Raw genomic sequence first — 14,738 nt, forward strand, 5'->3', positions numbered from 1 at the left:
TTACTATTGGCTCACTTTGAAAACTCTTATACTACCCTGGACTACTTACATTATACACCGTCAGATCATTCACCATTCAAACAGACAATGGCAGTTCCAAAGCTCACCACTCTGTTATCCATGATGGAGATTCCCCGGCAAAGCGCTGCTGGACCTTGTCGTATGGCGAGATTCATGAAAATGTAATAGAATATTTCACCTAAATACTGGTTTCTGCGCTCATGTGTGCAAACATATATGAAGCCTTTAAAGTAAAATACGTGCCATTATTATATCCAAGCAGTCTGGTGAGCTGATAGATATTCAATATCAGATCGCACGACTAGGTCGAGATTTAAACAAGCATTTGCAATGCAATAGGTCTCGCAGTTGTAAAGTTAGAGCTACTGGGGTTATAAACAATACAGTTTTTTTATTTATGTTTTATTTGCAGTGGAGTGTTTTTTTAAAGAAAGAAAGTGCACGCTATGAAGTATGGTCATGTATGTGTAAGCAGGAAGGACCGAGGGAGGAAACTGTATGTAGGACAGTTGCGGGAAAGAAGAAAGTGGCGTGGCGACACTAAGTGTTCCATGCCTGTGCTGTTAATAAATACAAAATGTAGGACAGTTGTGGGAAAGAAGAAAGTGGCGTGGCGACACTAAGTGTTCCATGCCTGTGCTGTTAATAAATACAAAATGTAGGACAGTTGTGGGAAAGAAGAAAGTGGCGTGGCGACACTAAGTGTTCCATGCCTGTGCTGTTAATAAATACAAAATGTTGCTATTATGCACATTACCTTGCACGCAAAAATACATCTTTCACACATTATATAGATGTGCTTTAAAACCAGTTGAAGATACATAAAAGTTCTCATGTGCTACATGCATTTCTCTTTTTATTACAGTTTTTGTCAAACCAGCTCTGTGAAACCCAAAACATCTATCTATAGTATACTGATATGTATTTCTCCAGGTCTGCTTTAGTACATTACAGCCAGACGCATTGGCTTTGCCAATGCCTGCCGTTTATTCCTCTACCAAATCACTTTCCCCAACTTCATTAGAACGTGTAGATTCAACAGGTCCGGCAAATGACAAGGTCCACTTTTGTGTCTTTCTAAGGTCTAGGTTTATGTACGACAGGAGTAACAAATATACATACAAAGTTGTTATCAGTTTTTCAAACATTCCCCTAAATATTTAGGGGAATGTTTGAAAAGTTTCAGCACTCCGTCCATCATCTTTGTGTTTGCAAATAAACTACAATCCAAAAAATGCAAAGGAAAAAAACAGGTATGCTCACAGCCTACAATAAATCCCCGCTTCACGCGCGCATTTCAAATCAGTCAGTGAATTATGAACATGCAAACTGCCAAAAAGGAGATCGATAAAACACATGGTCGGTAGCCAACTGCGTGAGCTACAAAGGATGCAGGGACTCGTGAGAAAACCTGTGCTGCTGCCTGCTGAACACAGAGCAGCAAAGCACTGCCAGAGAGGAGGAAAACTTGAAAGCCACATACTAGGGGCGCGCAAACCAAACTACCAAGCACCACTGCAACAGGTTTCCTGCAGAAGCAAAACACCTCACGCAGAACTGTTCTACACAGAAAACCCCAGTCTGCCACATTGTCAAAATCACACCCTTTCTGTTGATATGAAACAACACTATCAGAGAGAGAAGGTGTATGGAGAGAACTGTGACAATTTGGAAATGCAGCCAGAGGCACCATCAGCCCCTGCCAGCACGGCGAGGGCAGAGAACAGCACAGACGCTTGTCACCACAGCAGACTGCATTTGTGAAATACATACCTGCCAAAACAGGTCAGGTAAAACACAACCAGCAACACTTGGGATCTCCGACCAATCTCCAGTTTCCGGCACCGGCTCCCGCTGCACTCACACAATTGTGGGAGGCAGGCAAGCTGCACAGAGGAGCAAACGAGTCTGCTGGCATATTACTAGCAGCCAATCAGGGAGAGTCTGTTATTTAAAGAAGACCCATCGCGCATGCAAGCATGAGAAAATTAGATTAGCACGCTCAGTTTTGAACCTCCGACTAACACCTTAAAAACAGAATTCTACAGCAGCCACAATAACCCACTGACATGCCATTAGAGTGTAGAATGTTATAATTGTTGATCATGCTTCAATAGGATTCAGATAGTGTCCCGGCCACTATCTGCCATTGTATGTAGGCCCTAGGAGAGTGATAACACAGGGTTGGAAGCGTGCATGCCTCTCACCAGCTCACAGAGCTCTGAGGGGTCAAATATCACTATGCCCATCTGAGTCACTCTTCTTCATCCTTCCCCTCCCTCGCAACCACCTAGCCTCTTCCCCGATTGTTAAGTAGTTAGGTTGAAGCTTAGGGCTACCATGCGAAGGCAGAACAGATAAGCGTCTCCAGAGGCTTGTTATTGGCACCCAATGGCGACTAATTAGTATGTTTCGTGTGTGTGATCCAGCTCCACCAGCTACAGGGCTGCGTCTCCAGATGTAGCAAATACTGTATTGTAAGACGGCTCTGTTAAAAAAGACAAGCACGGCGAGAAACAAAATCACGAAAAAAGCCCTTTCTGTCCAATATTGTGTCATGTTCAATTTTTTCAGGTCTGAACAACCTGTCCTGTATGTAGATTCAATTCTTTTATCAGATATGTAAGGGCTGTGAATGAGCGACTTTATATAACTAATCACATGCGGAGATACTCACAGCCCTGGGAGTTGCTTCATACCACGCCCCCCATACTGCAAAATACCAGGATGTACTTCAAATTTGGAAAACAGCCTGCAGCTTATGCTCTTCCTTAGGATGCAAAATACAAAACAGTCTGCTCTGCACCACTGGACCTCGAGAAGGGGGGCCTGCAGCAGGAGTTGTCAGCAGGACACCCCCTTCCATAAAGATGGAAATGTAAACAAAGCGCTCGGCAGAAGGCGTGGGGGCTTAGGAACTTAGGCAGGCAGACTGCAAGGCAGTGACTGAGCACAGGAAGGTATGGAGGGTGGGACCTGGCAACATGGAGTACTGAACGGAGCGCAGCTGTCGGACTGAGGGAGGAATTAAAACAAGTTGAATAGGCTAGCCGCGCAGGACAAAAGAAGAGCACGTGGCCGCCACTGCTAAAGTGAAAGCGCACATGGCTTGCTACACATAAAAACAAGAAGTGGCTGCCATTGCTGAAGTGCTACAAAAAGGGGTGGTGATGAAGTGCAGCATCCCACTAGTGCTGTGTGGGGCTGGATATTATAAAAGCCCCCGCCATTGCGCTTGGACGCCATGTTGTACCTGCTTCAGCAAGACATTTAGTAAATAGTGCTCCTTAACTGCTAATGAAAGCTAGAGAGTAAGGACACATGTAAGAGGAGCTGTCCTCATGGGAGGTAACAGAAGAGAGCGAGGTACTAAGGAGGGACTACTAAGCCTATTTAGGAATCCAAAGCAATCATTCAACAAGGACAGGAAGAGGACCCAATTGTTAAGATGGGTGGAAAATGGGTGGAGCTTAAGGTCCACACCTGAAAACAGCACGTCTTAAAGAGACAGCTCAAGCGCAGCCTAGGCGAGACCTAAAAACCTAGAAGATAGGCTCACACAACTGCCAACTGCCAATGAACTTTAAACTTCAATAGCAACACAAGTTTTTACGGCACTATAGAGTTCCAGCAGAAATGACTCATCTTGCCAAATAGGCTCTGGTGAGAAACAATCGAGAGGATAAGCAACCGGGCGGAACCTCTGCCTGGCTCTTGAAGGGTACCACACAGCAAACTCGCATAATTCAATTGCAAATGGAGAAGTGAGACATCTTAACAAGTAGTGAAGATATTGTTATGGAGTTAGTCAGTTACTGTCAGCAATTATATACCACATGCACAACAGAAACTGGTGATACAATAAGAGTACAATTGAGCTGTAATTGCAATGGTATGGTTAGAAGACAGTCACAGCCAGTTCCTAAGTAATCCCATTGAGTTGGAAAAGATAGTGGCAGCTATTTAAAGTCTAGCTGGAAATAAAGCCCCAGGAGCAGACAGCCTCACTGGTGGATTTTATAGGGCAAAAATGTATACATTAGCCTCAGTCGCGGCCCGTCCCCTGCCTAAGAGGCGTGCCGGGCCAGAGGATGGAGAATGAGGTAATTTAGTGGGGGGGGGGGGGGGGGGGGGGGGGGAGAAAGCGGGAGAATAAAAAACTTACCTTCGCGCTGCCGCTGTCTTCGCCGCATCGCGCTGTTCCTGGTTCTGGGCACAGGCTCCCAAAAAGCACTGGGTCCAATCCTGACGCTGCAGGAAAGCAGTGTCAGGATTGGCCTGAGTGCCTGCAACTTAGGTTCCCAGACAGACTGGGAGCCTGTGCCTGCTCTCTCCAGCCCCAGCAATGCAGCTGGGGTTGGAGAGAGGTTCACTGCGCATGAGGTGTTTGGCCGGCCTGTAACAGCCAGCCAAACACCTATGGGCAGTGAAGGGAGTGCCTCAATCCCACACCAGCAGTCATCCCCTGGACCCGCCCCCAAGACTCAGAGTCCTGCGGGCAGGTCCAGGGGATTAAAATAAAATGGGTTAAAAACCCATTTTATTATTGTTTTATTTGCTGTGTGCGGCGCTCCTATGCTCCAATTAAGCGGCCTCTGCTGATTAGCCCCCATATCGTAAGAGATATCTGCACAGTCTCTTGAGCAGGGGGCGCTGCTGCCAATTAAAGAGGGGGTGATTACATGGTTATTAAAACCAGGAAGGACCCCAATCTCTGCACATTATATAGGACCTTATTTCTTCTGAATTTAGATACCATTGCAGCAAAAGTCATAGAGACTTTTAATTGAGCAGCTAATTTCCCATATTTAATCCAGGCTCATCACCCATAGGTCAACGACTATTACCGTTTGTATGATTTGTGTGGTTCTCAAACAGGTGGCTCCCAAATTGAAGGTAGTGGCTGCCAAATAAAATGCTGAAAACGCATTTGATTCTTTGGAGTGGCAGTTTCTTGTTGAGGTACTCCGCAAGGTTACCATGTGAAGAATTAGGAATTATGGAAATACTGTAATCATTTGCTCACGGTTTAATGTCTTTTGATAATGTCTAAAACTCCAATAAAAAGATTAAACCACCCCTCCCCCAGCCAAAAAATCGTAGCTAGTAAATAGTCTTCAAAAATCGTCAGACAGTTCAAAGTGTGTTTTACTTGCAAGAAACAATATCTGGTTCCACTTACCTGAATTACTTTGTCGACCTTAAGGTCTTCCAGCGAAGGATACAAGGACATGGTGTAAAGGGGTACCTGTGAAAAACAATGGGGCATTGTTAAACTCAATACAAACATTCCCTGTAAAGTACACTTTGCCTCGGGCTACATAGATGAATGATTTACTGTTACGGTACAACTGCTCAATTAGCGTCTTTTATACTTTAACACAGATGCTCCTTAAGAAAGCAGAGATTTTCCTTTAAATCTATTCTAATGCCAGTCTTTACCATAAAAACAATTACGAATGAGGCGTGACAGATTCAATCGTTTTTAATGAACTGGTTTAACAGCGCAGCTGTCCCTCAACAATTATTTGAGCATCATTGGAGAAGGGCTTTGTCTCCACCTACATGTTGGAAGCAGTAAACAGACAAAATATCGAATTTAAAATATCGAGAGGACACAATATAGACTTTCAAAAATATAGTGGTGCAGAATATCGATATGCAGGTAAAAAATATCGTCGTTAATAATATCGAAGTTAGTAATATTGTCAGTCAGAACATCGTTTTTTTTAAATTTGATTTCTTAGTGTTAAGTGTTAGTATATGTGTTAAAAGTATATATTATTTTTGTAATGTACGTTTGAATTTTTTAAAAGTAATGGATTTTATGTTCAATTATTTTTGCGCATTTTAGTTCCGTAGCGGGTTGTGGTTTATGGGGGGGGGGGGGAGAAGGGGGAATAGGGTGGGAAGTAATTTAATTATAATATATTAAGAATTTTTTTGAATTAATTAATTAAAGGTTAATAGATTTTTGTGTAATTTTATTCCGTAGCAGCTTGTGGGTTTATAGGGGAATAGGGTGGGAAGTAATTTAATTAATAAATTAATTATTATTTTTGGATTTAATAATTCATATTGTAATTGTGTTAATTATTAATTATAAATTGATTAATAATGTATTGTTGATTGTTATTAGTTACTAATTTGATATTAATTAATAATTCGTTAATATGATAATTGTGTACTCTTTAAGAGTGTGTTGAGGGTTAATAGGGGAGTAATTTAATACAATACAATTGTTAATATTTTTTATATAATGTTTATTTAAAGTTATTTTAGTGTTAATTGTGTGAATTTAGATTTGATGGTTATTAATTTTATTGTTAATTATGTTAATTTATTCATATTTTACAATATTGGTGGCGACGTTTATAGGGGAATATGTAGAGAGGCAATTTTTTTTGTTAGTTAATTAATGTTAATTATATTGCAGGATTGGGAATACTAAATTAATCCCCTACGCTATCCAACACTTTCCCTACTGTTATACTTGGTGGAGTGGGAATAGTTAAATCATTCCCACCCGCTATCCAACACTTTCCCTACTGTTGCACTCGCTGGAGTGGGAAAAGTAATTTTTACCCACCCGCTATGCAACACTTTCCCTACTGTTGCACTTGTTGGAGTGGAAGTAGTAATTTTATCCCCTACGCTATGCAACGTTTTGCCTACTGTTAGAATTAATGTAGTGTGAAATATTTTTTTTTATTATTTAATATTTTTATATATAAAATACATTTATATTACAGGTTTAATTAGCTATATATAATTATATTTAATGTTCAACATTTTATAATTACATTTAATTATGTATTAAGTTAATATATATAAAAATTAATTATGCACGTTTAATATTTTTGACATTCGTTATTTTTTACATTTTTGTAAATAATTCTAACTAGGTTTTCTTTAATTATCTTTATAATTTAAATAATTTTATATTATTTTTAAGACAAAAAAAAAAAAAGATTTTATACAACTATATTTTTAACAACGATATTTTGGTATCGATATTTTGGTACTTACCTGTATGGAGATCGGAAGTTGATATTGTGTCCATCGAGATTTTGACTACGATATTCTGGTACCTAGATATTTTGACTGACGATATTATGTCAGTGATCCATTGGAAGCCAGGGGTACATGTTTTGATTGGTAGAGGTTGTCCACTTCCACGAAAAAGTTCTTGCTCTCCATATAGCTGTGATCATTTTGTTTATTCATCTTTCTGCCTGACCTCGAACTTTCAGAAGCACGCATTCAAGACTGTAATACTATTAAAGTGTCTTTGACAACTAGATAATTATTAGTGTTATTTATCACAAACTTTCAAAGCAGTGAGAGGCTGATAATGATACAATAGTGTAAATTCGAAGTTTCAATTAAAAAGCATTCTTCTGGTAAGGAGTGATAAGGCAGAAGCATGCAGTCAATAGCCACATGCGCAACATGAAGATGGGAAGTAGATGGTGCAGAAGACCACAAAATAACAAATGCTCAGGCTTGATGAAACACTACTTCTTGGCATTTAGAACACTTGGGGGGGGGGGGGGTCTATTATGATGGCGGCCGGACCTTGTCCGCCCGCCATCGCCCCGGGAAATGGGACCGCCCGCTAAGGGTGCGGCGGTCCTGCATGGGCGCTTCCCACATTTTTTGCATTGCGGCGGGCGGTGCTGTCAGTAGCACCCGCCGTAATACAAAAAAGGCATGCGCGCATTTGCATGCTCAACATGGCAGGCACCGCGCGGTGCCTGCCGCGTCGTCCATGCAAATGCAGGGGGGGGGTACCATAGGTACCCCCCGTGCCCCCTCAGCAACATCCTGGGGGCTCGCAACAGGCCCCACAACTGAGGAAACCGTGTGCCTTTCCAATGCCGCCACGGAAAGGCTTCTTCCCGCTACCATCATAATATGGATGGCGGTGTCTAGAAGCCACCGCCACCATATCAGGGCCTTTTCTGCCCTGTCACCTGTGTGACCGGCGGAAAACCGGCAGACGGTCTTTCCGTCCGCCGGGGTCCTCCCCGCCATACTAATATGGCAGAGGGGAAATGGCATGCGGGAGGAGGAGTATGTCGGGCGGATCGCCACTGTCATGCGGCCGGTGGCAATCCGCCCGACATTCAAATAGACCCCTCGATATTTCACTCAGACTGCATTTGTAATGATCACTCACTCTTAGTGGTGCAGATACCTGAACTGGAGGCCTATACCTAAGGGACGCAGAGTGTGGCAGTGGTAAAGGAGCAAAGGAATGAGATCCTTGGATTTGGGCGCCTCCAGAGTCTGATGCAGCCTGAGGTTTCACCATGGTGTCCAGCTGTTATGAGCCTTAGGGGAAAGATAAGAAGATGTTGTGACTGGTTTTGCATGAGTGGACGTCAGCTTAATGTCTACTGAGGAAGGAAGAGACTTCGAAAAGGAGAGCCCAGCCTATAATAAAGTTCTCGCTGGGCTGGTGTATGCCTGGGCATTTGTAAAAGTCATACGGCAGAAACAGAATGATGTAGGACAGAAACAGGTGAAATGCTGCATGATTGAGATAAGGGGCATGCATAAGCTAAATAGTTTTTACATGCGATGTAGGAGGGCTGCAGAAGCTCCCTCTCTCATATATATAAAAATAAATCGGGACAGGACCTGCTCTCTAGAAAAAACCCTGCCAATTAGTTGTCAAAATGCATTAAAAAATAAAATAAAAAAGAGGGTGCTTAGTTAGGCATCACACCAAAAGTGGTGCAATAGATATAGAAAACAAACTAGTTACCCTCATCTAGCATAACTATTTTTATTATGGTCAAACTAAAGAGGAGGATTTTGAACTACAAGTATTTGCAATGACGGAGCAGAGACTTTGCCAGTTTAAGCTAGCCTTGACTTATGCGGGTATTGAGAGATTATGGACCAACAAATAAAAAATGTTTAAAAAGCAATTTGCCAGGTTGGAAAGGACAGAGAAAACTCATGAGGACTGGCAGCTCTCATTCTGCATGAAGAAGTGTTGGCTAGATGGAGGAGTGGGACTTTGGATGAGTTCAGTCTTTCAGGTCAGAGCCTGCAGCTGCATTGGGGACATGCGGATAGCTTACCAAAAATGTGTTCCATCATCGCTTACCATTGGCATGGTGTTTTTGTCTCCAATTTCTTTGCTTTCTATTCACTTGCTTTATTTGTTCTAGTAGCTCAAGCATGATGTGTCACTCTCATGGAGCACAGCTCATTTACCACCTAGCTGATGGACTATTTTTCCACAAGTGATCGCTTTCCTGTAACTTTCTTTTCAGAGAGGCACTCCATTAGAACGCATGCGTTTTCCTTTATATGCTACTTGAGGAAGACGTAGGTTTCTTGCCTCCTATCTTTTTGCAAGAGTGATTCTACTTATTTATGTCAGTACCAGTTCATCAATCATGCATGCCTGTGAGAAACAATGTTCTGCATACAAGCTTGTTTATTTTGGTCAGTGTTCTTTACCAGTAACACAACTTAAATAATCCTCTACCTCAATTTCACGCCCAATGCCACAGGCGCTGGAAGGAGGGGAGAGAGTGCTGAAGCACCCCCAAAATAAGCATACTGTGGTTCAGAAGTCTAAGGGCCAATAAAGAGGCTTTCAAATGTAGTTTATCTAGTCACATTAGCTGTGCAAAAGACAGGTCAAACGTCAGTCTCTGCGTTCGTACAAATTGCTGCTTATTCATTTTAAAAGGGAGACTGGTGTTCACATTTCTTTCTCAGACTACAAAATGAAAGGATTTATGTGACAATCTAGCTGGGTACTCGAGTGTGAAAGGAAAGGCTGTCACTGTATTCTAGCACACAACACTGAAATGCCAATAAACGAACTGTGCAAATATTTCAGAATATATCAGCAATTAGGAAGGCACACTGTAAATGTTTTGTAATTCTAAAGTGTGGTGGAAATGAAGAATTTAATACAAACAAATCAATACACTTGGGGAAGCCGATTTCCCCACACTGTTTGAGCGTTTTATAGTTTTTATCAGTAAAACTGTAGGTCTGTGAAAATCTTGAGATCATTTCAATGGAAGTTTGCGGTCTGTAAATAGCTGTGTGCTACTACAACACGCTTTAGTAATATGTTCAAAATTGTGCTCCAAAATATACCACCAGCTACATATTACAGCCTAACCACTCTCATGCTGAATACATTTGCTACACTTATTTTGTGTAAGACATTGATTTTTCACAACCCCTAGGACTTCAGTGAAGGAACAATTTTCAGAGTGGGGTACTGCCATTGTTACAACACCACTGGCTCATGCCAACTGCGAAATGTCATTCACAGTAGAGCCCTTGTCTGAACACTTCTTGTCAACTATCCTGTGCCTACGTAGCTCTTGAAGGAAGCAGAGTAGAGTAATTCAAATAGCATTTGCTCAAATGTTCTGTGTGCACTTCTATGCTTTTACGTCACTACACAAATGCTGAAAAAGACTAATCTTGCTCAATTAACCATACATACAGATTACAGTATTATTTGCAATAGGATCCGCTGGAAACAGTGCAGGGACACTGAGGAGTTTCACAAGAATCTAAAACTACAGTGATATAATTAAAAGCTATAGAGAAAGTGACCGATATTACAAAAGACAACTAGAAGAACCACCCAATATGCTGCTTTACCAGCAACGCTTATTTTGCAAGTCTGGACAAAGCAGGGAGTTTTTATACCACGTACTACCTTAACTGAGTTGGTTTCAAACCATTCCTAATGTTTACACATAAGAGGCTAAAGGAGTGAGGAGATAGTGAGGCCAAAGATTCCATTTCATTTCAAATAACCAAGTTACTTCTTTTGCTCCCTTGACTCACTACAGACAGAACAGCAAGTAGAGACAGCTCATCCCAGGGTGTGGTAGAGACACTGACTCAGATACAGCATAGCACAGTATTGTCAATTTGGGGTGTCTCATGGAGACTTATGGCATAAGTTGGAGGGCAGTATGGAATGAAACCCTTAAAATAACTCCACAACTCACAGTCCAGACAATGTACATCCTTCGCTTCACAGACACCTAACGTATATCCACTTGTTCTCCGACTCGTCCACTCTGGCTCGCCCTGCTAGCATCAATGCAGCCCTTGCCCACACTACAGACAGCACTTTTGGTCCCTGGAAAAATGTTTGTAAGTACCAGTGGTGTACAACATCACTAAAAAACACTGACTAAGGCAACTACTCACAACGACGAGAACTATTGGCTTTGCTGATGTTTGTCATGCCTGTAGTTTATAAGAACATTTGTGTGAGAGTGAGCAAAACAATAATGTTAGACCCCATAGTGCCAACAGTAATCTATTATAATGGCGGGCGGATCGCCACCGCCTGTACGGCAGTGGCAATCCGCCCGCCATTATTCTCTGCCCGCCTCCCATTGCCCCCCGCCATATTAGGATGGCGGGGTGCCCGGCAGATGGAAAGACCGTCCATCAGTCTCACAGGAGACCGGGCGGAAAAGGGGTCTAACGTGGTCGCAGTGTCTGCAAGACACCGCCATCCATATTAGCATGCAGGCGGAGATGTGCCTTTCTATGGTGGCGTTGCAGCCATGGAAAGGCTTGCGGTCTTTGCCTATGGGGGCCCGTAGCGGTCCCCCGGTAATTGGGGGTACCTATGGTACCCCCTGCATTGGCACGGTCAAAGTGGCAGGCACCGCGGGGTGCCTGTCACCTTGTGCATGCCAATGCATGACATGCATTCCCAGCATTGTGGCGGGCGGTGCTCACAGCATAGGGAATAGGGGATGCCACCGCCAAGGTGGCAGTGGCATCCCAATTGCTGGTGCGGGACCGCCGCACCCCTTCCGCCCGCCATCGTAATGGACCCCTAAGTATCTGCACCTACAGCAAGTTGCAATGTATTGTGACAGCAATCCAGGAGTTGGGAAAGACAATATGAGCTGGTGAAATGCGCAAAAAAAGCAGGAGAAGCCAAGTAAGATTTCCACAAAAACCTTTTGTGAAATGACACTTGAGGCGAAATGTGAGTGTTGATATCTAGCATGATTTCTAGGTCAAAGCCTGCCAGACCGCACAGCTGTCCGCATGCAGAAGTCTTTTAGGGGATATGTTGTTCTGGAAAGCAACTTCAAACACTGCTTTATATGCGCCTTTTGTTTTGTTACTCTTTTTTCTTGCTTTCTAGCCAATGATCTTATTTGTTTTAGCCCCTCCATCTAGTCTTTGTCTCTCCTGTGGAGTACAATCTGTTTAGCAAACTCTCTCATGGGCTCCTTTCATCCTTCCACAAGTGTCTGCTTTTTAGAAACTTTTTCTCAATTTCTAAAAGCACTACACTAGTGTTCATACGGATCCCCATTTTCTGAAAATGTTATTGATAGATATATTAACTTAGGCCAGGCTCAGCTTTCCCTCACTGGTTAATGGGTGGGTACACTACTTTTCTGATGCTGGGCACCATAAACACACAAGCATCGATAAAACCAATAGGTCTTGCTTAGGAGGACTATTGGCTTTGGCAAAAGATGGGGACAGAGATGTGGAATTCCTGTAGCCCGAAGCCCAGGGCATATTGTTTGGTGTCAAGGGAAACACGTTTATGTGCATTTTGTCCTTGGGACAAGTAGGCCCAATCCCCTGCAGCACAAACCCTTTGACTGCCAGTTTGCGGTACCACATTATGGATCCGAGAAGTGCACTGGCTGTAGTTAATGTAATATTTTTAACTATTTGTAAATGGTGTTCAAACTTGTATTTATGGTTCATTAAAGTCCTTGATTATTAGAGAGAGCGCTCTAAGTAAATGTTGTAAGCCGACTGCTATACGGACAGTGGTTCCAGTAAAAAAAAGTGTACACCCGTTTTCAAAGTTTAGAAATATGAGGCTATGTATAATACTCCCAGAATGCTCTCTGATTTTATGCAAATATTTGCAGAAGCTTGAAAGCAAGATTGATTCTTTGCATTCAAAATAAAATGTTCATAAAAAAAATAAAAGCAGGAAAAATACATTTTGCTAAACTACTTTAAAATTTCAGGTACCATTTCTTTGCAGCAGCATCATTTAGTAACGTGTTGATGCATGCTAATATTTCCCAAAAATATTCATAATGGAAAATCAGTGTAACCAGTTTCAATAAGATTATGGGAAACAAAACAAAACAAAACAAAAACAAAAAAAACAGACATTGGCAAAGCCAGTAGGTCTGAAATTGGTGGTCAGCATTTTAGTTGTCAGCATTTTAGTTGTGTCAATGTGTGAATTGTTTTGGCATGGTTTTTAGGTCTCGCCTGACCCAGCGCATGCGCTGGTCTGGCGAGATATTTTGTGAGGGCTCCAAAAAGTGCTACCAGGCCAGCCTAGAGCTACAGTGCGTGTACGCGGGCGCGCGTCGCGCTTTACTGAGATTACTTTCACGGCCTCTTTGATGTTCTCCGTGAGGCGTCAATAGATTGCAGTAGTTAAAACAAGCATTGGCATAGCCAATAGGTCTCGCTTTTGGGAACTTATAAGTGTTTAGTTACACAACTGTTGCATGGCTAAACACTTATAAGGTCCCAAAAGCGAGACCTATTGGCTATGCCAATGCTGGTTTAAAAACCTTATTGGTGTGGGAGCTGCCAGGCCCTCACCATTATTACAAATATTGGCAAAAGAAAAAATTGTTTTGGCCTCAAATAACACACACTGCCACAGAAGTTACTGGCACTGCGCAAAACTACTTTGTGTGCCTATATATTCCTTGTGAAAGAGCAGAACGTGGTTTACTCATAGTGAAGCCAGCCGATAAAGAGACAGAATTTTAATGAACGCAAAAGGTCATGGTCAACGCCAGATCAAATTAGAGGCCCAATTATTAAAGAGTCTCAAAAGTGCACCCATGGTATATGTCCCCTTCATTAAGTGCAGCTATATGGATTTTGTGAATTCCCAAGAATTTACAGAAAAAGGACAAGTTTGGGATTAATATTATTTGAAGCAGAAGATACCCTTCAGGCTATGGTGTGCAATACGTAAATGATCATCTTTAATATTATTCTATTCCAAACTGAATGGAAATAGAGGCACTTTACCTTATATTAAGGATGACTGAAATTTTTTTGGTGACAGGCACACAGCAGTTTTAATTGCAAACGGTCCTTCACCAGTTAATCTTATACGAACATGTGCGACGACACCGTTTGGCCTCCTGAACTATTTATTAACCTTTAGGGAGGAGTCAGCATTATGTTCCTAGTAACTGTACATCATCATCCAGTCACAAGGCATTACACAAAATATGGCCTCAAGGCGGCACAGCATTTCAAACTTCTTATCAAACCATACCTATCAATAATGCTGACATGTCTAACTAATACCAGCAAATTAGGGCTTCTAAGAGAACGTTATGATAAGCTTCTTCAGCCTCAGAGCTCTCAGGCAGGAGTATGCAGCCAAAAACTCTATAATTAATGCCTTAAAAGAAGCCAACAGTCTCTTCATTCGCTGACCTGCTTTCACGTTTTTATAGCAACCAGAAAGAAATGGATCACTTCTTTACCTGGCCACCATTACCGTAAAGTACATAAAGGTAATAGACTTCTCCGCACTCGGTCACAAACACTGAGATTGACAGTTTTTATTTCGACCAATGCAAATCAGCATAAATTTACAATAAACAGTGAGTTGCATGGTTAGGATCCAAATAGATTATGCTGAATCACTCCTAATGTAATCAATAATATTA

General features: G+C 42.1%; 1 protein-coding gene across 1 annotated transcript in view; it reads right to left on the minus strand.

Moving 5' to 3' along the window:
• SDCBP (syndecan binding protein) overlaps positions 1-14,738 on the minus strand; it is a 251,955-nt gene that overhangs the window by 220,240 nt on the left and 16,977 nt on the right. Inside the window, exon 2 of the mRNA XM_085605567.1 lies at positions 5,204-5,269. Within this exon, the coding sequence (XP_085461693.1) occupies positions 5,204-5,254 (51 nt within the window). The 5' untranslated portion in view covers positions 5,255-5,269. The remainder of the gene's footprint in view (positions 1-5,203; positions 5,270-14,738) is intronic.

This window comes from Triturus cristatus, chromosome 5_1, assembly GCF_964204655.1.
Source record: "Triturus cristatus chromosome 5_1, aTriCri1.1, whole genome shotgun sequence".
Classification (NCBI taxonomy): domain Eukaryota; kingdom Metazoa; phylum Chordata; class Amphibia; order Caudata; family Salamandridae; genus Triturus; species Triturus cristatus.